At 42.5% G+C, this 26606-nt stretch overlaps 1 protein-coding gene across 2 annotated transcripts in view; it reads left to right on the top strand.

The window, feature by feature from the left end:
* The window catches only part of RSPO3 (R-spondin 3), a 60788-nt gene that overhangs the window by 11017 nt on the left and 23165 nt on the right, over positions 1 to 26606 (top strand). For both annotated transcript variants that reach the window (XM_054197185.1, XM_054197184.1), the window contains exons 2-3: positions 23918 to 24109; positions 25627 to 25773. In XM_054197185.1, coding sequence (XP_054053160.1) covers positions 23918 to 24109; positions 25627 to 25773 — 339 coding nt within the window. The remainder of the gene's footprint in view (positions 1 to 23917; positions 24110 to 25626; positions 25774 to 26606) is intronic.

The raw sequence follows: 26606 nt of genomic DNA, 5'->3' as shown, positions 1-26606 counted from the left end.
CATTTGATAAACCATAAACAAAAATTATTAAATTTAAAATATGAATGATAAATAAAAATAATGGAAATGCTCATACATTTAGTCGTCTCTGCCTTCTCCCCTACACATTCATATCTGGACCTGTATATACACGTTCAGATACATACATACAATTTCACACAGACACAAGCAAGAATTAAAGGTTCTTAAAGTATTTTCACTTTGAGATTGTCTTAAAATACAGGTTGAAGGACACCAATAACCGCAGACAGAGGAAATTTTATTTCAAGCCACACAAAGCCCTTTGTTTTATTTGAAAACTCCATCTCTTCTCCCACTTCTTATGGTCTGTTTAGTCACGGAAAACGAAATCATTAGTTTTATACAGGTTAAATCAAACACTAAATTAAAAAAAAAAAAAGGCATGGGAAGCTTGGTAGGGGATCCTCTTTCTGTTGAGCCTGGCATGCCTAGAAAGTTATATGGACCCTTCCCTTTTTGGGTGTATACAGGTGAAACCTTTATGGCTTTCCATATGATGTGTATCACAAAGCTGGAAATTTTCTTCAGCCAATAAGGAGGAAAATAACGTTCCTTCAGCTGGGCTCTGGGCAGGGGAAGTTGGTGGTGCTAGAGAAGAAGCATCTTTCCTTGCCCCCGTGGCAATCCAGCAGCACTACTGCTGATGTTCTCCAGCGGTAGTTCGTGTGTACGGGTGTATGTGTGTGCCTGCATCTGTGAGTCTGCTGAGGGAACAGCAAGAAAAGTTAATATTCCTTCCTTTTATCAGAGAACAGAAATGTCACAATCGTAAGGCACATGCCCGACTAACACAAGGTTTTCAATTAGAGCCTCTGCATTGTTTTTAATGGGAGTTGTTTTAGGCAGAATAAACATCTCATAAAGGTTAAGGGATTGATTCTGCTTCTAGTTAGAACTCGTGTCAGGAAGCAAATAACTCACAGAGTTCTGCCAGCAGAAAATTTGCATGTGCTCAGAATCCAGCCTAAATGTTTATACAGGCTATTAAAAAAACATGATAGTTGGTGGGTGATTTTTGTTCTCACTCACCAAGAAAAGGAGCAGCAATGCAATCTGCGCTTCTCTTCCCGAGGTGCCGGTAAAGGTCGCGAGGGTATTCCACTGTGTCTTCCAAGAGAACAGCTGCAATTTGCCACTTAAAAGTGTGGGAGGGATACTTTTACTGCTTTCCCCATGCTGTCCTTATTCACCCTGCCCAGCACTCATGAGCTTTCTCCAACTTTGCCATATGCTCAGTTACAGTTGTCAAGCTTCCCTCTTCCCTTTCTTCCTACAGGTATTGAATTTGGGAACTAGTTCTCAAAGTACTGACTGAAGTAATTTGCAGAGTGAGAAAATACAGCAAACCAGACTAGCCAAATGAGTGAGCAGAGGGATAGACCTGAAATGCTGCATTTTCTGAAGTGGCAAGTGGTAGAGGAACTCTAGATCAGCACCATTAGGCCGCCTGATTTAATACAGGCATGGTCCACGTCCTCCTCACTATGCATAACATGCCTGGATCCAACCCAAGCCCACTGGAAACCAGAACTAGCAGGTGAATGTAGTGAACCAGAGCAGACACACCAGAATTCACACGCAACAGTGTTATGTAAGGTATATGATAAAGTGCCCTTTGTCAAACGATTTTTTAAATTTTTTTTTTTCTCATTGTCCTATCAATTCCTGTTCTTCCTTAGTGTCACCCCAAAGGAACACTCCCTTAGTGTTCCCTCTCCCTCGCTCCCCTATTCGTACCTATTAGCAAGTTTCCTCCTCAGCAGACTTTTCCCTTTTGATGCCAAGCCACACGCGACTCACACTTCTGAGCCCAGGTTTCTGAGGAGAAATGGTGGAAAGAGAACGGATGCCCTTGAGCTGTGGTGTGATGACTTGATGATAGCAGTGGGTTTCCTGGTGAGAGAAAAGAAGCAGTGAACAGCTTCTTTGATTTACAAAGACAGATTGTATAAACAAGCTATGAATCTTTGCATATACAAAAAGATGTGAATCCTTGGAGCCGTTGTCAGACATGGCCTGGTAGAAGTAAGGAAGGAGCTGGAAAAGTTTGCATACTGTAACAGAGTACGTAGCCCTGTGGTCTATCAAATACAAAAATATGAAGGTCGGAGCCTGGAAAGTGGTGAACTATTCTGAATGTGTCAGTTGACATCAAACATGGCTATGGCTGTTTGACCAAGCACAGATACCAAAATATTCACCCAGCTGGTCTACTGCTTTCCAAGCAGCAGTGCAGGGCCCTTCTGGGACTAGCAGAAGAAGTTCACTTTTTGCAAAAATATTGGGGGGAGGTGAATGTCCCGTCCATAATGCTTTACATTTCCCCACAACTTTGTCAGGGGGTGCCATGATGGACGGCAGGGCAACTGGCCTCAATTTGGTACAACTTACAAGATCCTTCTCCTCAGCTGCAGAGCAACGCGGTGTTGCAGAAGGGATGGGCAGCGGAGTTCATCAGCCGAACTGCAACGTGCAGCACTGCTTGCTGCTCTCTATAAGCAATTCCCAGCTTTCGTAATGCCTGATGGTCCTAACTTTCCCTACGCCAAGCCCTTTCTCTGACACATTTAATTCCTCAAAGCTCTGCACATCTCTATTCTCTCTTGTGACAGCAGTTGAATAATGTCTACAAATGGAAATATCTACTCCTCCTCTTGGCTTGCTTTGGAGCCATAACCCCCTCCCCCAGTATATTCAGTCTAAGTGGATTTACAGAGTTAGTCTGACAGTTTCTGAAATAGAAAACCTCTGGTTAACAGCAGAGCCCAAGCACTGCTCTCTCTATAGGCAGGCCGGTGGTTCTCGTGTCTCTTTAAGATGGACCCCCTCTGATGACGTTGGGACAGAGGAGATACCACACCCTGTCCAGTCGTCGGCCTCTTGCTGAGACAGCTATCACGACTGCCAGTTCTTCTTGAAGGTTTTACAATGCATACAGTTTCAAACAAACATCAGATGAAAGCAATTTTGAGTCTAAACCAAGCACGGCCAGGTTTGCACGGGTGATTTATTGGTGAAAGTCATCAGGTCCTATTACCTATTTCTTGAGCCATCCAGTTCTTTGGCTTCCGGCCATTCCTAGGGCCTGATTCTGTTCCTATTGAAGTTAATGGGAGGTTTTGTCACTGATTTCAATAGGAGGCCTTTAACTTTCCAACTTTCTGTCTATAGAGGCTTGAAGTGCTTCCAGGTTTCCATCATAGTCTGCGGTTCCCCTCTTTAAGTCAAGTGGACATTAACGGATTGCCTGGGCCCACACCTTTGGATTTAGGAAAGCTCTAGATCTGATTCAGCTCTCACTCACACACCAGCTTTATACCTCAGTGGAGTCCCTCCTGATTTATACTGGCAGGAGAGCGAGGTCCAACGTTACTTATGCCTGGGTCACTGCCAGCAGAACGCGAAGAGAATTCAAGTCACTTGTTATCCCCTTCCCTGCACCTCTCAATCACAGCATATGCGTACGTATATGTATGCGGATATATTAGAATCATCTGGACTCTTTTAAGTTATTCACCATCGAAACTGACTTCAAATTCAAGTTTTAAAGTTGAAATAACAAAGAAGGAAAAAAGAGCCAGAAGGGAGCCAGCTGCAAGGGTACTCACAATTTTCATCAGTCTATGGGACACTCCTAATAACATATTTTACTACTTTGTAGTGAACTTTCTTTGCTTCTGCCATAAATATATTCCCTATGCTGTAAATGAATAGCTTGCAAGCTCAGTAAAGTTAATATAGAAGAATAAATCTTAACTACCTAATGTCAGGTCAGAAATATAAATCTTATCTAATATGCCAGGTCAGAAGGAAAGAATACTTTTAGCTGAAAATAGCAAATACTTTCCAGTGCAGAGTAGGAACTTATTTTTCTCTTTAAAAAAATATGCTGCCCCTAATAAGATGAGTTGAACAGTCTCCTTTTAGAATCTCCAAAAGAAAAATAAACACATAGAGCAGAGTTAATTTATAAAATGCTCCAAAGTTTATCTTGGCAGAACAGTTTTAGGCAGTGAGATTTCTCTCCCTCTCGCACATGCATTCATAGACACACTCACACACACACACGCACGCGCGCATACACACACATCTCAAAATCAGGACAGGCCCTTACAATAGCCAATACTACAAAAAACTTCTATATCTGGGTAAATTCGGAGATCCTTATTCAGGCAAAGCTCTCATTTTCAAATAAATGGGAATTTTTCCAGAGCAAGACAACAATCCTTCAAGCCTTTCTGTGTAAGTGCAGACCTGCTGTGTCCCAGTGAGAGACAGCAAGCCACACAAGTGCCTCCTGTCCCAGGTCCCCCTCCCATGCGCTGGCACTTCTGCCAGCTGTGAAGCAGCGATTCAGTTGCTGTACCCTCCTCTGCCCTGTCCGGGGGCTCCATTTGTTGGGCACAGGTGGCTAGCCTGGTGGGTGATCTGTCAGCCAGCTGCTGCTGGCACCAGGTTCCTCCCAGGAGCCACAGGCTCCCACTGCTGTCCATCCTCTTGTTCCTCCTCCACACCTTCTTCACACACATCTTGCACATCAGAGCCAGGCAACTTCAGAGGCTGTGGAGGTGAAGCCCACCAAAGGCTTTCTTTCAGCCTCATGGTCTTAGCTTTTCATTTTCTTTTTTTTTTTTATTGTCCGTATGCCTGCAATCAGCCTGTGCCAGGGAGCCACAGAAACAGAGGAATACTGGAGGCTCCAGATCTAACAGCCAAGAGTCCGCCCAAGTGTAGGGCACAATGCAGCCAACAGCAAACAGCACTGTGCGCTACGCTGACACCCCCAAACAGCTGGAATCTCCTCCACCTCTTGGTGGAGCACCCACTGGCCTTTCAGACACTTTATTCACTTCAGGGTCTGCAAAGCAAACAGTCACTTCCCTCAAGATTAGCAAGAACAGAGGCAGTTTTACGTGGCTGAGGCACAACTCGAGGCTGGTGCACACACAATTGTCTGGACCATCCTTGCTCAGTGCCACCAAATTACAGAATGCAGACCCTGACTTACTAAAACCCCACATAAGAATGCAACGACGAGTGGGTTCCTTTTCACTTCTCTTCTCTTTCCTTTTTGGCTGCTGGGAGGTTGCCAGTAATTTCCAGCATTTGGTCTGACAACTGTTCTACTGTAAATATTTAGAAGAATCCATTAGAGATTAAACAAAGTGTAAGTAACTGCTCCTAAGTGATAGCTCTTATTAATGTTTGCAGCAATAGGCGATTTACAAACGCGCGTGAAAGTCCTACCTCTAGGCTGCTTGTAGGAAAGGGCAAGATAGAAGGCAGCAGCCAGAACACAGTGTAATCTGAGCATCAGTGTGTTATCATTATAAATAATCAGTGCAGAGACAGCATTCTGTAGTGTGTGCACCATGCTTGCAAATCTTCTAGACAGCAACGGGTAGAGTGTGCTATCCCGACTGATGTATTTTAAATGATCTCTATCAGGCTGAATACTCAGAGCCCCAGTTTGGACTTTGCCTTTCTCTGCTCTGCCCCAAAAATACATACATTTAAAAAATACACAAAACCGCCAAGCCCCCTCCCACCCCAAAATATATGAAGAATTGTCATGTTTACAAAAAACTGAGATGAATGAAGATGTATAAAGGCATCTACACTCTAGCCAATTTCTTTGCTGAAAAAATACACGATATTCTAGGAACACAGTGAACAGCAGTTATACGTCTATGCATGTGCATATCATAGCAGAATTTTCTCTCCCAACAAAGGCTGGTGATTCTGATTTTTTCCCCGTTTAAATTGCATTACGTATTGTCAGTTCATGGTGAGTAGAGTGTGCTGGTTCCAATACAGAAGAGGTTAAAAATGGATCACAAGGCTTGGCTGTGGTGTCCACCTTGCACCAGTTAGGTCCTGCAAGCAGAGAGGCCTGTGGCTTATCCAGGCCATCATGATGCTTTGCTAGGGTGGTATGTCTGATATTCAGAAATAATGCATGTAAGGCATAATTTTTTTTAAGCTAGCAGCCCCTTTCTACTTTCCTGTCCCCTACCTTAAACAAAATGTCTACATAGTCTCTAGGAGTTATCTGAGTTGTTCATCCTTTCATTTTAGTTCCATAGCCGCATCTGACTTTTCAAATTTAGAGTCACCATTTTCTGTATGCAAGTTTATATCTTTTTCTGAGGAAATAAATAAAAAGCAAGCTGGGTAACTGGGAGAGTTGTGTGTGAGCTGCTGAGCAGGAACATGCCGACTTGTCGGGTATTCCCATCACTGACTGTGGCTTATGGAGTTGCTGGATTCAGTGTTACAGCAGGGAAGAAGGATGAAACTTGTTAAGGTAAAGTTTGGTGCTGCAGGTTCCCCAGAGAAAGAAAAGGGGAAGATACAATCCTTGTGATCACCTGAAGCAGACCTCAGCAAATTAAACAGAAAGCATGGTGGTAAGAGAAGTTACTAACAACCTCCTCGCTAGTTCAGATGCTCAGCTGGTGTCAAGTGTGAAGAGGAAGATAACATCTGCTCCTACTTCCCCTCTGCACTGTCAACTAGTACCCAGCACAAATGAAGTAAAGGTGCTGTTATCACCTGTTCCCAAGTACGAGATGGACTCGAAACACCGGCAGCGATGTGCTGGCCTCCAGTGGGTGCAGTACATTTTTTGAGGTGCTGCTGAGGCAGGGCCACCTCTGACATTTGGCTGAAGTTAGTAGCTGTCTGCCAGAGAATGACTGCTACAGGCTGGGTCTGGCCTTGCACCACACATCGTTCATGTCTGAAAGCAGGAGACAGAAAGCCATGAAGTCTTCTTTAGGCCTTGGTCTTTCTGAACTTGTTTATAGGCTTCCAGGTGACAACGCTCTTCCACCTCCAGAGCCAGTAGCCAGCAGGGGGAGAGAGTGAGGAAACTGTCCTGAGCTTCTTGACAGTGGCAAGGATAAAGAATGTCAGGTAGGATGTAAGGCGATTTATATTCTTCTGTATCTCCATGTGTGCATGTATGGGAGCTTTGGGAAGTCAGGTAGAAGAGATGCTCATGCTCTAGAAAAGCTACAAAGGGGCAGACTAGGTGGTCTCTTCAAGGAAGAGGAACATTAGCAACGAGTGTTTCTAAGCTAGTGGGCTTGGATAGCTGAGAGCAACTGGAGATGTTCTGCACAAAACTCCCCTATGTGACTGCATTCATCTTAATATAAAAACAATAAGAAGAAGCATCAAGAATGCACCTTTCATAACCTGTACAAATATCAGTTCTTTTTTCATATTAATCCTCTTGACAGGTTTGCAAGAGGGCATTGTCATAATTTTTCAAAAAGTGAAAAGGAGGTGGCAAATCTTTCTGAAGTCCAGGTGGTCAGACCTCTTATGTACCTCAAGGAACAAATCTTCCACTGCATAATTTGGCAGGGCTCTGTTGATTTTTACAGGACAGTGACATTTGACCCAAATAAATAATTTGAACATCTCCCTTGACTGCAGGCATCGAAAGCATAAACACCAACAACTGAGCTAGTCATTGGACATTACATGGCAATTCCCAGGCCATCTCACCCTCAGGCAGAGGTTTAAGATAGTTGCGATGGACTGAGCCGCAGAAGTGTCTGTTTGCCTCCAAAGACTGCAAAGTCTGATGTGCCCAAGCCCAGAGGATCTCCCCCTCTCTGTCCATAGAAGAGTTAAACCCAACAAGACCCATGCTGATGCTTGAGAAGCCTGGACAGCTGGGTCAATCATGGATGTCCAAATCTTCAGTGCCTACAACCAGGGGAGATTAATCCCAGCATGGGTCCCTAAGTGCAGGCACCTTAATTTTTAAAATTAGATAAAAATCTTTCAGAGGTGCTAAAATACAGATAAAAGGGAACTGAACCTCCAGAGCTCTTAATTCATACTCTGGGGTCATGCTTGAATGTTGAAGGGCAGAAGATATTTTAATTATACCTCATTTCAGGGGGGTTGTTGGGATATAGTTTCTCCTCAAGTTTGTGGTGCTGTGGGCCATTCCCATTTCTCTTACCATGTAACGATCACAATGAAAACAATTGTTTCTCCAAATTTGCTATTCCATTGCCACGTGGTTGGTTACGGTATAAGCCCATGCAATTTGAGTGTGCAACTGCTGATTGAGAATAGAAGAACTTTACAGCCACTTAGCCCAGAAGTGAATGCATACCTCGGCACCAGTGGGAGGGGGGATCTAGTCCAGAGCAGCGCAATAGGGATGAAAGAAAAGTGTAAAAAGAGAAGCTATAATAATAAAGGTAATTTTTCTTCTTTTGCGCACAGCCATGCTGGCTGAGGGAATGTGCTGTTTAAGGTAATGTTGTCTCCAAGTTCAGTATAAGACAATACCTTAAACGCTCCTCCCAGATGCTAGTTTGAAGAAACAAAGTGGAATGTATGCTGTAGTGCAGAAAAGACAGAAACAGTAAATAACTTGGCTTGTTATTCCTTCTGCTTTTTGAAAGAGGAGAAGCATTCCATCATTTCACTCCATTTTTACATGAAAAAACATTCCATCTTTGCATCCTCTTTAAAATACTAATTTATTAGTGCTTTCTTAATTTCCTCTGATACAAAGAATAAACAAACTGAGGAAGAGACCATATTGCTGAATAATTTAGATACATGTTTAGGTTGCAAAAAATGAAAAGGTACTTTTAATTTTCTTTTGTTTTGCCAGTAATTTCATATGAATGTTAAACTGCGTTAGACAAGTGACTAAGACACAGCAAGAGAGAATTATGTGAAATCAAAAGGATACTTTCTTGAGATTCTCCCCTTCTCTATCCTGCACAAATATATCGTGGTAAAATCAACAAGTCTCCTACCATCTGTTTGCTTACACGATGCCTCATCCAGCAGATATGCTACATTGAAACCTTATGAGACATAAAAATCCAATTTTGTTCATAAGGCAACAATGTGGAGTTTGTTTTAAGGAAACTGAAGTTTATTTTATTTCTGAAAACTCCTGTGAAGCGAGTAGTTCTCAAATCACAAAGAAAATATTGGATGATCGGCCTATATAAAAAATACGGCATTTCTATTTGCTTTTTTGCACAATTATTTCATTCTCTTTTTTTAAGTCATCAGAATCAGATTGATGAGCATAATACAACTCACTGCGAGTAAGAAAACGATGATATTGCTGATGCTATCTTAAGGCGAAATGCTAACAAACGGCTGGCTCACTAGCACGTGCAGCCCCTAGCCAGGGGCGCAGCGGCAAGGGATGTCTGAAGGTACCGAACAAACACTGTAGGACCCACTCAATGGTTCCTCTCTCAGGCACAATAATTTATGGTTAAACTACAGCATGCTCTTGGAAAGATGTCTGACCTCTGATTTGAAGCATACATGTGACTGAGTTTATACTGCCTCCCTGAGACGGCTGCAATGATTTAACTACCAAGGCTTTCTGAAATTTGTCTTGGATAATGCAGTTGAGACTCACTCGTCCATTGATCTGTTTTACCTTTAATTCCAGTAGCATCAGATATTTTAGGGGCAACGCTTAATTACAGACTGACATTTTTTCCGCCTGGAGAAAAAGGTGGTGGTGTATAGCATGCCTCAGGCAAGGCTGGTTTTGGAGAAAACACTCCACAAAGCTAGAAGGAGTTCTTACTATGCTTTTTTATCTCTAAGAACAGGCATGACTGAGGCTTTAACGTATCTGATCTCAGCGCTGTTCTATGCCAGTGTAATTCTTGTGGTGTTAAACTTTCACGGAGCTGTTTTTTGCTTATAAAACCATAACAGAAGAATTGGAGCAGGGTCCACCACAGTGCTGTTCCTATCTTGTGACCAAGCAACTGTTTTCCTGATGGAAAGGAAGACCATGAAAACATCCCAGTGACACTTTCCCTCATGCCTGTGTCCCACCTACCACCAGCAGCTCCCAGGCAATATGTAGCATCAAGACACTTAAAAGCTTAGAGATCTTCAGAGGAAGAAAACAGCAGTGAGGCGATGCGCTGACCCTTCTGGATCCCTAGTACTGAACTATTGCTTCAGCAAGGGCATTGGGATGGCTACGCCTCCTCCTTGCAATACAAAGTGGAATCAGGCCGATAGCAATCATGCTGGGTTTGCTGGTAAGGGCCAAAATTTCAGCTCCAGAGGTTCCCCAAATGTCTCAGTTCAGACTGGTTCTAGCAGATATCAAACAGGAGGTGCATTCCGTTCCTTCTCCAAACATGTGTTGTTAAAGAGCTGCTGCAGTCACCTAAGAGAAAGGTAAAATGACCCCTAAAGGCTTTACTTACATCATGGAGCTGCCTCTTACCTCATTGCTATAAAGTGCTTTGAGGACCACTGGGTGAAAGGTCCTACAGAACTGCATATATATTTGGAGTCTTACTGTTATTGCTGCTGTTGCTATTTGATTATATGATGTTCTTGGGGGTTTTTAAGGATGGTTGAAATCACAATACAGTTTGCAAAAATTGTATATATTCTCTTTTTCACATGTCTGTGGAAAGCTCTGTAATCATTTTCCCTCATGATTTGGCCTGCTTTTCACTTGGCTTCCCTTTGAACACCTCTTTCTAATTTTCTGTGAGAACACCTTTGTTGCACTGGCTTTTTTCCATATGGAGTGTTACATATGATGTTGGTATGGAAAGTATTACATAGTAAACAGCAGATTTAAGCTGAAAAAGATACTTTAGAGATTAATGAACAGGCTTTGAATATGTCCTTTTATAGGACACCAATTTGATTCTTCCTGAAATCAAAGCAATGTTTTCCTTCTTGTCAGGGTATAGTTTAGTAGCCCCTTATAAAATTATTCAATAATCTCAAAGTTGAAAATCTTTATATTAAAAAAGCAATGAAATTGTCATCTGTGTTGGATCTCCTGCTGAGACACAAAGAAACAGGGCTGCTAACTCCAAGCACTGTAGAAATCTTACTCCCCGATATAATGGCAGTGATTTAAAATGCATGAACATTAATTTTAAAAAGTTAATAAATTAAAGTAGTACTTTTTGAATTCACATAGCTATGCTTTTCTCTGCAGAATTAGGGAAGAGAATTTATTTTTTTTAAATCTTTTAAAAAAGGAGAAAAGAATAATGGTTTTGTTCTCTGGAACACCATGAAAACATAGTCATTATGTTTAAAATATTTGATATTTCATTTTCTCCACTACAAAATTACCTAAAAATATTGAAAAGTTAAAAAATGAAAAATAGTTTAAACTTTGAATTAGTTAATGGCTGAGAAGTTCAAGGCATTATTTTTTCAAAGTTAGTATGTTAAGAGTTAGGCTTTTGCCTACTTCAGGAAGATATGTGTCTGCTCCAAGCACAAGAGCCTCTATTCAAGAATGTGTCCTTAATTTTAATCAGGTATTTAAGTCTAATTGAAGTCAAGGGGTCTGTAACACATGTGTGAAGGTAACCATATGCTGATGTGCTTTTTCAAATGGGGAGGAATTTAAGCATGGTTTTGCACAGTAATTGTTCAGGGTTTTTTTTTTGCAATTGGGTCTGGGTATGCAGAAAGTAGCATAAAAGGGATCAACGAACACTAAAGCTTGTTAACTTGGTGCTCAGTGTAGAGGAGAAAAAGGCTCTTTTATTTCCCTGAAATTTCTGACCGTTTTTGTTATTTTTCTTCTCCCTGGTGCTCTTTGCTCACCAACCACAGCCCTCGTTTGCTGTGGACAATTCCCAAAGGGAACATTCCTCGCTGGAGTAACTTACCCAGCTCTTTTCTTTAATTTACAGCGAGTACAGCACCCCTTGCAGAATGCATAGCAGACCCTTTGGCTGCGAGCCAGCACTAATAGCATGTTTTCCAATAATCTAATCTCTTCAGTCACAGAGCAGAAATCAGAAAGTTAAAAGAACTGGCTTCTCAACTTGTCTCACTCTGCCTTTGAAATCTGTGCATGGAAAGGTTGTGCGAGTGACTACAACAAATTGTTACCACACTTGCACCCATGGCTCGGCAGTTGTGTTCATAACAATCTGATGTATATGAGAGAATCCCGTATAAAGCAGGGTTTAATGTAGCGCCAGGAACAGAATCGCACATGAAGGCTTACATGTGCAAACAAGCCAGGAATTTCAGCCAAAGCTGAGGACATATTGTAAACATCCATGAATTAAACACCTCAACACTCCTAAGAGATAGGTATCATTTCTCCTTTGCAGATGAAGAAATTGAAGCCCAAAGATGACAAGGCCAAAACTTTCAAGTTTGGCTCTTAAGTAAAGCAGCAATCCTTTGGTTGGACTCCTAAACAAATAGCTGCATTTTCAGTCCTCTGGCCATCTGCATCTTCCACAGGCACTCTGAAATTCAGGTTATATAGGTAGGAATGAAGCAGGAGATTAGTTGTCTCACTGGAGGCCCTGGGTTTGGAAATGCGACTGCTAATACTTTTGACTTTCCAATGCTAGAAGGGGACCATAAGCTGGCAACTTCACCAACCTTCAAATCCAAGAACCCCTAGCTTTCTCCAAAAGCACATAACTCAGCGGTGCTGTTAGGGGGGTTTCAAATATAGGAAAAGATAAAGTACCTAGATGTGGAAAGTTCACCTATTTTCTTCCATGCTGTTTGTTTCTTTTCTATGCGTACTGGATTGTGTATATGTTTGCTTTGGGGGTGGGGAACCCATACCATCACAACCATTTTTCCTCATTTCTAACATTATGCAGACTTACTGTGGTCTACAGATTACAGGTTGATAACTGGGTCCATCACTCCACCCCAGGACAGAATCCCCTATACGTCCAATTTTGCTTGCTGTCATCGGGGGCATGTACTTGTGGGGAACTGCCACCTCTCTGTGAAAGCAAATTGCTTGACTTGCTTCATGCAACTCCGTGAGGTCAAGCAGTTAGCTAAGAAGGATGTTTTCATACTAGGGCACAGTTCAACCTTTCCTTTCACTTATTCCATTTTGGCATCTGTTTGTGTCATTTTTTATCACATTTTTTGCTGCAGCAGCCCAGCATTTGGAGTGGTGTTGTTGCGGTCATCTCATATCCGAGCCCTGTCTCATGGCAGCCCAACCAAGTGGTGCCGCAAGCCACTAGCCACCAGTCGAGCTGCCAAATATTCATCGTATTGGATGCTTTAAAAATAACTGCTGTGATTTCATGTTTTTCTAATATCTAGGGGATGTTTGGTTTTCACCGAAGCCTAACTAATTGTTGGTATAACTTATATTAGACAGTTCTATTTGCAGTAACAGATTCTATTTCTATCATTTATTCTGCATCATCTTAACTTAATTATTTTACAGCGTGACAAAACAGAACTGAACAGTCCTCTCTTCCTCATTACTGTAGCTATTAGAAAAATGTTCTTCAACGGAGCACTGTTGCAAAGTGCCAAGGGTATTTTGCAAGCTGGCTAAGGCATCCAACACCTGAAAAAGCAGCTCGCTCAGGCCACGAAACAGCAAACGGATCATTTTGTTGTGCAGCAGGTTGCGTAGGAAGAGGTGCCTCACAAATTTGTACTTGCACGTGCAGCGGAAGGTTAAACATGTGCCCTCAGGATGCTGCTGTGATCCAGCCTAAATTACGTGGCTCCTACCATTGCCATTGGTGAAATACTTTGGCAAAAGTTTATTTTTAAGACCACCTGTTCAAATGTGCATAAAAAGTATCAGATATCATTTTGGATGTGCATCAGCAATATTAAAGAACATATCAGACAAACAGAAACCAGTCATCCCTAAAAGTTATAATTCTTAAATTAACCATTAATCTTTCCAAATGTTTTTTCTTTAGTTTAGGTTAAACTGGTTTTAAAGACACATAAAGCTTTTTTTTTTCCATATTTTTTTTGCTATTGTAGAAAAACATTAAAGTGGCTTCAAAACCTTAGTTCTTACCATACAATGTTTAATAACACTCATAACACTACTCTAAATTTCCTGGATATTTCATTCTTGATTTCATATATAATTAGATAACTTTGGTTGTTTGTTTTTCTTTACCTAGTATTGTCAATAGGTGGCCTCAGTTTATTTATTTTTTTACTTTAGAATTTCCTTTTAAATTGAAATTCTACATCTTACCATTCTTTATCACCTTTACGTTGTCACTATTATAATTTCAAAATAACGGCACTCAGAGAATCATTGACAGAACAAAATTCCATTAGAACGCATCAGTGTTTAAAAATAGAAATATTTTGTAAAAAAGATTCGACATAATTTTGTCAAAATCTTTTTCAAATAACTGAAACCAAGTATTCTTTTGTAGAAAATTTCGTAATTTTTTTTGTAGAATATTTCATAATTTTTTGCATTTTACAGCAATTTTGCATGAATCCCAATTTGAAAATCCTTGTGAAATAGCATTGCCATCATCCCCTATAGTGTGATCCTTACAGGCAGGCATCGGAGCGGAGCAAAACATTCATAGAGACCTTTAAGCAATTAAACTGATTTCACAGTTGCTGCACATCCTCTCCAGGGCATCCTCAAGAGGCTGGAGCAGCCTGACAGCTTTCAGCCTTAGGTTGCAAGGGAGGTGGTGGCCATGGGGCTCCTCTTAGTGGGAAGAACACTGGTGAAGGTGGGTACGGGGGACCTGGTTTCACCCTGCGTTGACCCAGCAGCTGTTGGGGGGTGTCTTCTACGCTGGAGGTGGCAGCAAGGGGACAACAGGGCATCCTCTGCCTGAACCTTTGTACCACTAAGGCACCCAATAGGACTGGTGCAAGCAAACTAATTTAGGAGGGAAAGCTCTGGTTGATTGGCTTACTGACTGCTGAGGTCATAATGGTGCTGCCGGCCATTTCGCTGCGTGGCTGACCAGAGCTCACCGGGTCTGCGCAACAACTGGCCACAACAGCCACTAACCCCATGCAGTCTGCTGTTTCTGTTTTCAAATACAGCCTGTGCATAAACTTTCCATTAATCTGCCTATCTGGAAAGTTTGATGGGTCAGCGTTTCCTTGGTTTTCGGATAAAGAACATATTTTTACAGATGTTACGTTAAAATACCCAACACAACAACAACCAGTTTTAATTAATTTTAATTCATTTTCTCTTGCAATCAACTGAGCTGATTGGCGCGCAAATCCTCAGGGAAGTGGTGGTACACCACCACATAAAAAATGAACTGTATCCCTGCTTAAGCACAAAATGGACGACAGCCTTGATTTCATCACCAGCACCCCAATAATTCAGCTCCAAAACTTCCTAGTGTGGCTTTAGCTGGACCGTAAACTGCCTGCTGTGTATCACTGCAGTGATGTTAGATGTATTACGGTTTGGGGGAAGTGAATGATGCTTGGTGTGAGCGCTGAATTTCTTTCATGTGGGTCAGCGTGTGAGGCAGCGAAGCCGATTGGGAGGGGAAGGCTCAGACTTCAAAGGGAGGGCAGCGCAGAAGGGGTGATGAAACAAGCCCTAACTACGTGCCATTCATAGTTACTTCACAAGAAGAGCCAGGCACGTGGAGCTGTTGAACTCAGTCCGTTTCTCCAGAATCAGATGCCTACTTAAATCTCGCCAGTCCTATTACTCTAATCCCAATGAAAACAGGCTATCCAATCACACTGCCCTCTAAAAATCAGATAGCTGTACTCTGAACCATGGGCTACTCTAATGCTGATTAACAAATTAGTGAAACCCTCACTCCCACCTTTTCGCAGGAGTTTTGCCATTGACTTCGGTGGGCCAGGACTTCGGTCAGCAAGTCCGAGCACACCGGTGGCAAAGTTTCTTGTCTGTTTTCCATCAGAGTTGAATTTGATTTCATATCATACTGTTCATGCTTTGCACTCAAAAACCTTTGACTTCTTTTTTTTAGACTGGCATGGGTCCCAATGGCATGAGGAAAAGTGAAAATAGTTGGGTCAGCCTTTGCTGGGTGTTGCTAGCATATGCATCGCTACACCGCGCTACAGCAGAGAAGCAGTCACCAGAGCTAGCAATTTAATCATTAATTTAAACTTGGAATTTTGGACAGTATTTTATGTCACTGACAGATGTATGGTCCGGCCAGGCTGGAGAATTTATCCTTTTTTCCTTTGCGAAAAATTCACATCAGGGTTTCCCCTTGTCACATATTGTAGCAAACAATTTTTAGAGACCTTCCAGCAGTGGGATACTCCTTAGTATCTATACTCTGGGTTCAAGTCTTGATGCGAGACTTGAATTTAAAGAGACAGGTTCTGCTTCAGTCTTTGCGGGCATCAGTCCAGAACAGTTCCACAGCAAACAACATACTTCTGGGTTTTTAGTTAGCTTCAGTGTGGTATGAATTTAATAGTTACACAGAAAAAATTATTTCATTCAGTACAAACTTTTGATCAGTTCCACTTAGGAAAATACACAAAATTGACAGGATATTAAGTAATTGACTAAAGGCACATCTGACCAACGCCAAGGCAGTGGGCTGGCTTGCTGTCTGGCTTATTAATTTTTTAACGCTGTAAACATGGTAGTAGAAAATCATAGCTTCGACATGGGATTACAGGCTTTTGCTGTCTAAACCCTTCTCCCTACTCCCCAGCATGGAAAGTAAAATCTGTTACATCCTGCTGTTCTTTCTGTGGTTTCTGAAACAAAACTTTGAGAGAAAAACTCTAGTCTCAAAAGACCCTGTGGGAAACAAGAAACTTGCAAATGCTACTGTAGTTGTGTAATGTTGACAGTATGAGCTGAGTGATCCTTATACAGCTTGGAAGTACACGAGCATCTGTGTAATACGCAACAATAAAAGTCTCCAGTATGTTAAAGGAACAAAACAGAGAAGCAAACGGGGGACAGGCTCTGCTGACACCAGAACAACCCGAGCACCAATGAGGTCTTTTAGAAACACATAAACGGTAGATGGGACACTAGCATCAAGCAGAAAATCAAGCAGAAAGACTGCATATTTCAAAGAATCAGCATGTGCAATATACAGCTGTGCTTTTTTACTTGATAGATGCATGCGTCTCTTGTAGGGAAGAGGCCGGGGAGTCATGGTAGTCACAGTGACGTTGGCAACTTTGTTTTTAGAGTTCTGCATGCATACGAACAGTGTAAAATAAACCAGGGAGCTTCATGACAGCATCTTGCAGGATTAGAGTATTAAAATACTGTCTAAATATACATGCATCAAACATAATCTCTTTCCAAAACTCACACCTCCTTTTTTCATCTCAGCACAGATGCTTTATTTGCAAGTAGCTGAGTCTGACAAGCGTCATGACACTTTGGTTATACAACTACTAGCTTACACAACTGTTAGGTTACTATTCTTTATAGACCCCATACTTTCCTTTCTATAACAGGTCTTCTTATCTAGACAATAAGGAGGAGATAACGTAATTCAGTTTTCCATTTTTAGGGAAGATTCATAATGTATAGCCTTGAAGGCTGGGTATTTGTAAACAGCTGACTCTAAAAGTAAGATCTGTAGTTGCTTATAGGATTTAGAAGTTGATGTGAGACGGTATTGCGCGACTGTGAGACGGTATTGCGTGACCTGGTCCTACCTTTACCATCACTACCAGGGTGCTTAAGGCAACTTCCCTCAGCGATCTTCTTTGGTTCCTATACTGGTTAAACTTCCTGGATCCCTGAATTTTGGTGGTGTTCCGTAGTACATGGGAAAAAAAAGTCAATTTCCCTTCTCTCTCCATGAAAAGAATTTTTCAGTTTATTTACAAAACTCTCTGGAATGAGAAGGAGCCATTTGTGGTTGCTGTGGCTGATTTCTGTTGTGCTGAAGATGCTAGGAGACTGCATAAAACTCTGCACCCCTGGTGAGATTTTTCAGCCTGTTGATGCTCTTTCTAACCAAATTCAGGGGAAATGTGTTCTGGCAGCCAGTATACTTAATTTTCAGGATCACTTTGCCAGACATGTGTTTAATAATGATGAGGCATTCCCCAGTGAGATCTTGGCCATTGGGCTGAGGGCCTCCTTTCTCGTAGACACCACTACAGAATGGTTACGGATACTCCCTCAGACTGTGGGACAGTCCCATGCTCATGTTTCTGTTGCTCTTTAGAACTGTTGACATTTGGTGAACAAAATAGGTTGGTTTCTTTTCCCTCAGATGGGAAGTGCCTCTTGAGGAGGAAAATATTCTGTCAAGCCAGGCAGATGTTTGAGGAAATTTTTTTTCAGTCGTTATGGGATCTTTTTCCTTCAAAACACAGGACACTTGAGGATCTTCTTTTTTATGTGTTTTGTACCGTAGAAGGCAGCAATGCTCTGAAATAAAATTTAAGTCAGGCAAATCTCTGGAGGAGCTACCATCATCTTAGAAAGAAATTTTAAAGTATTTGTGAAGCACAAATCACAAAGAGAAACAGAAGATATTAAGCCTTTAACAGTTGATGTTTAGACTGATATTTCCTTTTTGCAACTTTTGCAACTGCCTCTCCTTTCAGGCCACCTCAGAGTCCTGTAGGTACAGGGGAGGCTGGATGGAGAGTCCCCGTTCCTCAGCTATCACCACTGGTTCGGTTGCATCCCAGAAAACTTATGGCCAATCCAATATAGCAATTGCCCTGTATGGGTCTCTTTTCCCTGTAGACGCCAGCTGCTGCCCCATCATGATGTGTCAAGTCCCTTGCCTCCCTGTGGGTGATTTAAGGCCACGCGATCAAGGGGAGCTTAGCCTGCAAGACTGAGCTCAGGTTTCATCTTGGCCCAGGCTGGCAATCTGTTTAGCAGAGATAACACAAACTTGTCAAACCCCTGTGTATTTGCTCTCCCAGTGTTGTCCCACCACTCCTGGGCTTTCTCCTCGCTCCACACTGCATGTTGCCTACAAGTTGGTTCAGAGTTTTTGCCCCACCATTGTCTGTTCTGCTTCTAACATATTTCCACACAGAGAAATTCTGTCCAAGAAAGAGTCTGAGGAAATACGCTGTGGTTTGCAAACTGAATTCCTTAATGACTTTCTCATTAGAAGAGCTCGCTGCCAAATGCTGTTTGAGTTTGCCTAAAGGACGGTCCGCATGATTAAGAGTAGCTCTGCTTTGCATGAAGTATTGTTTTCAGGCCACTGCCACAGGCAGCTGCTTCGCACCAGGAGAGAGAGAGAGAGAGAAACAAACACCAGTGAATGCACGGAGCGATCAAGCAACACAAGAACCCATGGGCTATCCCATCCCAAATTCCCACCACCACATGGGCTAATGCCCGCATGTGTGCCATGCGGTGGGTAAAGCCGAGGCAGGGCCTGGGTCTCTTGGCGAGGGTCAGCCCAGCCGGGGAGGCTGAATTCCAGCACAGCTCTGCTGTGAAAATATTTCCTGTGAGAATGCGCAAGCCCAAGAAACCAGGAGTAGCAGCAGCAGCTCTCTAGCAGGGATGGATTTCATTTGTCTAGCACATCCATTTCAAGAGCGAGCCTCTAAATGGACTTCATCTTGTGGTTGAAGGTTGGTGATGAGACAGTGCACCTCAGCTGCAGCAAGTGGGCAAAGAATCTTCCACCCTGAGCTTTTCCCCTGGCTGTCAGAACATACATCCACCTGGATTCCTCCCGCATTTTCTTATTTTCTTTTTTTGATCCCATAAATTTTAATCTATATATAAAGTAAAACTGATAGAAAAATTTCATTGCAAAGGTTTTAGAATTTATTTGATGCATGCCGTCAAAATCTCCTATCATCTTGTCATTGAAAGTTCAGCCTCAAATTCAGCTCCTTGTCCCTAACTTTCTATTTTTAACACAGAGGCCACAACTCATTGTTTCCAAAGCAGGGCTTTGGAAAATATTCTGAGAAAGGAAAATCCCCAGTGATTGCATTTGCTAATGAGGCTTAAAACGAATATCTGGACAAACAGTTTGTACAAAAAAGGGCTTCCAAGCCAAAAAGGGCTTAAAGCCAGGCAGGGGAAGAGAATAGTTCAAGATTAACTTAGTGTCTTCTCTGATATCCAGTATTTACGCTCTATAAAAAGAAAAATGGAGGGATGGATTCCGGACCTAAAGCCAGTCATGAGCCTTCACATACACACTCTGTACCTGACGAGTCAGAAGGCCTGGCTGTCGCTTGTGTGATGGGGAAGAACTTGTCTGTGGGACTCTGTGCTTCCACCCTTCGCTTTGCCCATTGCTGTGCTGTGTTTTCCATCCTTATTTCACTGTGCTCAAAGTACGTTTGAATACAAGAGGGCAGACTGATGGCAGACATTGCTCCTAACAGCCCATGCACAGGATACTTCATCCTCATGGAAGTCAGTTCTGAGGGCTGTGGAGAATTTTTTATATTTCATTCTATTTGTCTGTATAATGGAGCAGGTAGCACCAAAGACGAAGCGGTTACAAGCGAGAGCATTTCTTGTACCTATTTGCAATGCTAAAGCCTAGACCTCCTAGTTCTGTAGCCAGTGCCTAACCCACGAGGCCACAGTGCCTGCCCCTCTGCCAAGAGTCCGGACGTCTCTCTGCTCCACTTACCACATCTAAAACTTGTGGCTAACAGGAGTGGTCTACACTCTCCTAGTGCTTTTTCACCTGTAGACTTCAAAGTATTTCTTGAAGTGGAAATACATTACTTTGCCCATTTCTACTATTGACCTAAGTATAGAAATTTGAAGCAATGCTTATACCAGGTGCGCTGTGGCTGGATTTCCCAGATGGGGTTTATGTTCCCAGCTTGTTGCAGCACATCACTTATATTTTGAGGTCACGGTGTCTGAAAAAAGGGTAAAACTTCTGGTTGCTTCCTCACGGTTATGGTGTGCAGTTGCTGAAGTGCTTGAGATCTGCAGGCACTAACACCTTGCTGCAATGAAAGGGGAGTAGTAAGGGCCAGTTCTGTACCCAGCAGTGATGAGTTCCCTCCCTGTGGCAGGAAGGAGTTTCAGAGCCTGAGTTTGCCCTGTTTCCTTCTGGGATCCCTTCGAACCCACTTGGCCTCTGCAGGAGGGGAGGGACCAGCCCCTACATACAGGGATCAGGCATGCACCTGGATCTGAACCAGAGAGGGAGGAGGCTGAGAGGTAACGAGAATGAGATCTTCAGCTGGAGCTTGGAGACGCCTTATTTCAAACATGCTATCTCATTCTCTAGACACAAATATTTTTCCTCCACCATTTATTTTCTCCCAGGTTCAATGACAAAGCCCAGTGCTCTGCTTTCAAACAGTACCAGTTCCTGGAGCATTTGGCTGTCCTTGCTTTGCTTCTTGCCTGAGCCAGAATAAGGCTCTACCCAGCATTCAGAGCAAACGCAATGAGAGACACTTTCATTACATAGATACAGGGCTCCAAGAAATGCCAGGCACAATAGGAGACAATCAAAGTAGGATCTCTTTAATAGCTTTTAAGAGAAAAAATTTCTGTCTTCATTTAAAATGTCAGTTCTACCTTTTCAACAAGAATTTTGCTCTACGCATTTCCAAGAACGGGAGCTTTTTTTGCTTCTCACATTGAGTTACAACATAGCATGAAATCAACCTTTAAATGGAGTTTGATCTACATATTTTAACTTATTCCATGCTACATAATACTAACAATACGATTCTCCATTTGGAACTACAGGCTTTCTTCTTTTGCTGTGTTGTTTGCATGAGATGTATCTGGGATGCATGAAAGGAGGCAGAAATTGTGAAAGTGGCTAGGAGTACACTTTATTTTATACTTAATACTTTTGGAGTTAAAGGGGAGATGGAAATTGGCCATGTAATGGATCTTAACTATAGAGAATTATCATCTTTCGGTAATAAAGTATTACCTGTCTCAAGGGCTCACACACACAGCTTGACCTCAGAGCACGTAATGTTTTCTCTGTCAAGAGAATCTATTCATAATGACGTGTCACAGGTGCTCACACATAATATGTTTCCCGTCAAAAGTGATCATCCATATTTTATATAGCAGCTTTGATGACAAATATTTTGTACTTCAGCTGCTTTTTCTTCCTTCTGTCAGATTTAATGAAGGAAAGTCACGGATAGTTTTTAAATAATGTCAGCTCCTTAGATCATGTTACTGTGTCTGCCTTTGAAAGTAGTTTTATACAAGAGCCGCAAGACAGGGGAGAGAGAGACAAGGACACTTTCATTTACTTAGCTTTAAAAAGAAAGCCAATTTTTCAGGCTCTTAATTTCAAAATAAATATATCCTCTGTATCTTTGGAGTCTTCTCAGAAAAAAATATGCTCTACTTCTTGAGCGCTCAGCATTTTGAGAGTCTAGCGAAAGCAAGTCTGGTAACTGAATTGGAGTTGCAGCTTCTCACTATGCAGAATGCTGTTTATTCTCATAGTAGCAGTGTGTTCAGGTGGTAAAACACCTTCCTCCAGGTTGCTCTACAACGTGAGTTCCTTGGGGGGCACAGAGAATTGGGTTCTTATATTCTCATTGAAATTATTTTTTCTGCAGCAGGGCCAAAGTTTGCTCTTCTCCTATGTGTTCATCCCTACGGAGTGAAATAACCCTCATTCCTCATTCTATTAATGAAAGAGGAAAAGTGAACTTGAACTCCCTTTGAGGTTTCTCAGATTGCGGGACTGGTCATTGAAACCTCAGAGCATAGAGGAGTGCTTTTCCCATTCATGGGCTGTGTCTTTTCTGCCAAAACTGTGAGTGAACAAAGTACAGAGGTATTCCTGAACGTTCCTGCTGCCAGGCAAACTCCCCTGAGCTAGCAGAGAGTGGTGGCTTCCAACCTGTAAGCCATGGATTTGTGGTCCAAGGGATCCACAGAAGGGAGCTGACAAAAGCAAGTTCATCGCTTATGCAAGCTATTTATCAGTGTCTGCAGATAAAAATAAAATCATAACACTAATATAGGCAATCAAAGTATGGCACGTGCATATTTATAAAGTTATCACTGGCCTGAGGATAAGGCAGAACAGGAAGACATTATTTATAAATAGGACGTACAACTGCAAATGAGGACTGGATTTCTCTAACATATGAAATATAACCAGATGTGTCAGGTTGAGAGATGAAAACTTACACTTAGAAAAATGCCTGGGTTTTTCATACAAGATGAGACCAAAAAAAAAGAGGGGACAGGGTCTGGAGCTGTTTGATGATTATTTATTTTTCAGATCCAACTGCTATTTAAGAATGCAACCAAGAAGGAATTAAAAGTAGGTAACAACTTCTAAAGTACAGGAAGATGCAAAACATTATTCTCTACGACTGAGAAATAATACACTGATTCATGTCTGCTCCTGAGAAGTCTGCAATAGCATCCTCTTTTGTGCTACCCCACACCCCTAAAGAAGAACTGAATAATCTTAAGCAGTGAGCGCAAAAAGTTTTCCTTTCCTTGTCTGAAGAATTAGAACAATTCAATTTAAAGGCAAATATAATCCTACCTATGCTCCATGCTGGGACTGGAGCAGGGTAAATGCCACAGTTAAGTCTGAACATCAGGTTGTAATTGTTAGAGATTAAAAACATGCCAGAGAGAACGTTCCAGGGAAAGAAGGAGGGTGAGAAGGATGGCTCTCCTGTGTCTTTTTATTAAGGCAAATTAGCATCAGATCTTACAAGGGCATATTCCTGCACAGCAGAACTCAATCAAAAGGCATTTAGTCAATGAAGGAAATGATACACTAAGTTGATTTTTAATCATCCAGCTAGGAAAAGCAAAGATAAGTGAACATGTATTTATCTGCTGAGACAAGTGCATACAAGGCAGAAAAACCACTGAAAAGAACTAAAAGAAAAATAACTGTTCTCTAGGATGCTGCTGTTCCATAAAATCTATTTCAAATATAATTTGCTGTTAGCTATTTCTGCAAGATGTGAGCACATCAGCTGAGCTTCTCATTTTTATGCAGATGAAATAATCGCTGAAATGAAATGTCAGGTCATAAGAGACACAAGAAAAAATGAAGCAATCTTTAAGAGCTGTCGGAGAGGTGGATGGTCCACCCTTCCAAGTACAGAGGAACCGTTATTTCATGGTCTTGTCTAATATCTTGTTCTCTCACTGTTTTTTTTTCTCTTTTTTTGATGCTTGTCTTCTCAGTGCATTCTAACGTGAGCCAGGGTTGCCAAGGAGGGTGTGCTACATGTTCTGACTACAACGGATGCCTGTCATGTAAACCCAGGCTCTTTTTTGTTCTGGAGAGGATTGGCATGAAACAGATCGGAGTATGTCTTTCCTCGTGTCCAAGCGGATACTACGGGACACGGTATCCCGACATTAATAAGTGTGCAAGTAAGTGCTGGGGAAAGGGGAAGCGCATGGATTTGTTCTCTTTTGAGTGCTGTGTCCCCTTAGGAGTCAAGTCAGCAGAGAAGCAAACAGACAGGCCGTGTCTTTATTTGTTCGGTTCTTTTATGGTAATGCAGTAAATATTAACCCCAGCAAGAAGTTCAGGTGAAAGATCACAAAATGGCCTAAAGCTCAGGGATCCCGGCTCTGCATGAGTCACCTGCCTAGGACCCAGGTGATGCTCTCCTCCTCGACACCCCCATGCGAAAGGGCAGCGCCGGTGGGCACCAGGCACTGCCCTCTGGCAACAAGAGGCAGCGGCAGCAGCTCCGAAGAGCGGGGACCGAGGGATGCTGAATCTCGGTGGCTGGAGCCGCTTAACCCACTGCCCTTACCCGCCCAAGCCCTGCGACAAGGACAGAAAATGGCAGGTGGCATTCTTTGGAGACGCGATTTACCCTGGTCTCTCTTTATAGCTTGTCTCACACTCAGTGTAGTCCTCTAAATGCCTGTAGCAGCTGGCCAGGTTTCAGCCTGATTTGGGAGAAGTTACTGATTCATGTCACCTTCGGGCTGAGGGACAGAGAACTCAACTCTATTCTTTACTGCTCAGGCAACATTTTGACCCCACTATGTATTTTGAACCATAAATGAGCTGGAAAAGATCGCAATGGCCTCCCCACTTCTCTTTTTGTTGTTGAATTCACTGTTTTTGATCCCGCAGGTGACATAAAAACGTAAGAGTGACGGCCAAGCAACTCTCCCAGTTTTAGCCTGGTAATAAAAGTTATTTAATGAACGGACCCCAGAGTAAAGACTTACAGAGTAACTTGACACTGTAAAGTATTTGCTCACTTTTTAGCAGTGTGTGGCATTGCATATCAGACATGAGCTGTGCCATACACAAGTTTTTATGTATTTCTTTTAAAAATATCTGAGAACTGGGAAACATACCACTAATGGCAATTTTTGTAGTCATGTAGAGAATACATAAAATACACCAGGACATCTGATTCAACATCAGGGAGTAATTTAAAAAAGAAAAAGATGTTGATGTAAAACAGTCTTAGGCAGATTCTAAATTCTGGCATATTTTTATTTCTCCTGGATGAATGGAGATAGATAATGTGGAACTGTCCCAGCGTTTGTGCCCTGTGGGGTTAATTAGTACCTGTGCTGTGTCAGTGGGGTTAATTAGTACCTGTGCTGTGTCAGTGTAGGGCAGAAGCAGCATATTGTTATTCTGATGGGCTGTGCTCTGTCTTCTCTTTGCATAGGTCTGCAAGAAGACAAGCAGTGTGAGGCCATTCAGCAGCAGGCCACCCTTATTAAACCCTCACTCGTGTCAAGGTCACTTGTGGCTGTCCTCACTGTGTGTGCAGGCCACGAAGAAGATCTAAATAGAACTTGCTTCCTTTGAAGATTGTTTAACATTGCTAGAATTGTGTGATTCCGGTATATGTGAGAGGGCGTTTCATGGCAAAGAGCAACAACATTGTTGTTTACTGTTTGTATTTCAGAATGTAAAGCCGACTGTGATACCTGCTTCACCAGAAACTTCTGCACAAAGTGTAAAAGTGGGTTTTACTTATACAGCGGAAAGTGCCTTGAAAAGTGCCCTGATGGGCTGGAAGCCAACAATCACACGATGGAGTGCACTAGCATCGGTAAGTCCCTGCCTGGTTTTCTCACAAGGGATGGGGGATGTAAGGAGGACATGAGTTGCAAGATCAGTTGCACCACCAGGGAAGTGCAACTTAAAATGGAAACGTTCTGCATCACCAGATGTGTTCCCTAGCACAAAAACGCTCAAGGTATTTCCCAAGTCTGCCGCTTCACAAGAGGCACAAGCTTGGTTGTGGCCCACAAACACAGCCTTGACGCTAAGGGCGATCCTGCCTCAGGAAATACGGCCTGTTTGGTCTGCCCTGAGGCAGAATGACATCCATCTCTTACTTGCTCTGTTACGGTGTTATGCAGCACTGCTAACATCAAAGGTTCAAAAATCCTGAGCCAGACCCCACATGTAGTTGAAAGATTAAAATACTAACTGCTTTGCTTTAGCTCCCTCGTACTACCTGAGCCTTCAAAGCATGCGTGCGTCAACATTTTGAAGCTTACCTTCACTAAAGGTGAAGGCTAGAAACTAAAACATTCATGAAAAAAAACTCCTAAACCCCCCAAACCGCAAAATGGTATATGTGCATAATCACCTGACTCCAGAAACCAAGGATTAAAATAAAACACCAAATAGTGTGGCACTGTCACTGAAGGAATGAGATTGGCGACACTGGTCCTGTGACTCACTGGCTGTGGAGAAGAGACCTGCTTTTGTATCTCTCCAGCCTCTGACTCACAAGCTCCGATTATTCACGCTGGGGCAATTTTGGAGGTCACCACACCTAACAGTCTGCTCCATCCCTCTGCCACCCCTCCGGCTGACAGCAGAACAAGTGATATATTTGCCTCTGGGCTGCTGCAGTTGACATCCCCTGCCATG

The sequence above is a fragment of the Rissa tridactyla genome, chromosome 3 (genome assembly GCF_028500815.1).
Source record: "Rissa tridactyla isolate bRisTri1 chromosome 3, bRisTri1.patW.cur.20221130, whole genome shotgun sequence".
In the NCBI taxonomy this organism is placed as follows: domain Eukaryota; kingdom Metazoa; phylum Chordata; class Aves; order Charadriiformes; family Laridae; genus Rissa; species Rissa tridactyla.
Note: the sequence above shows the minus strand (reverse complement) of the source record. Positions and strands in the feature narration are given on the sequence as shown.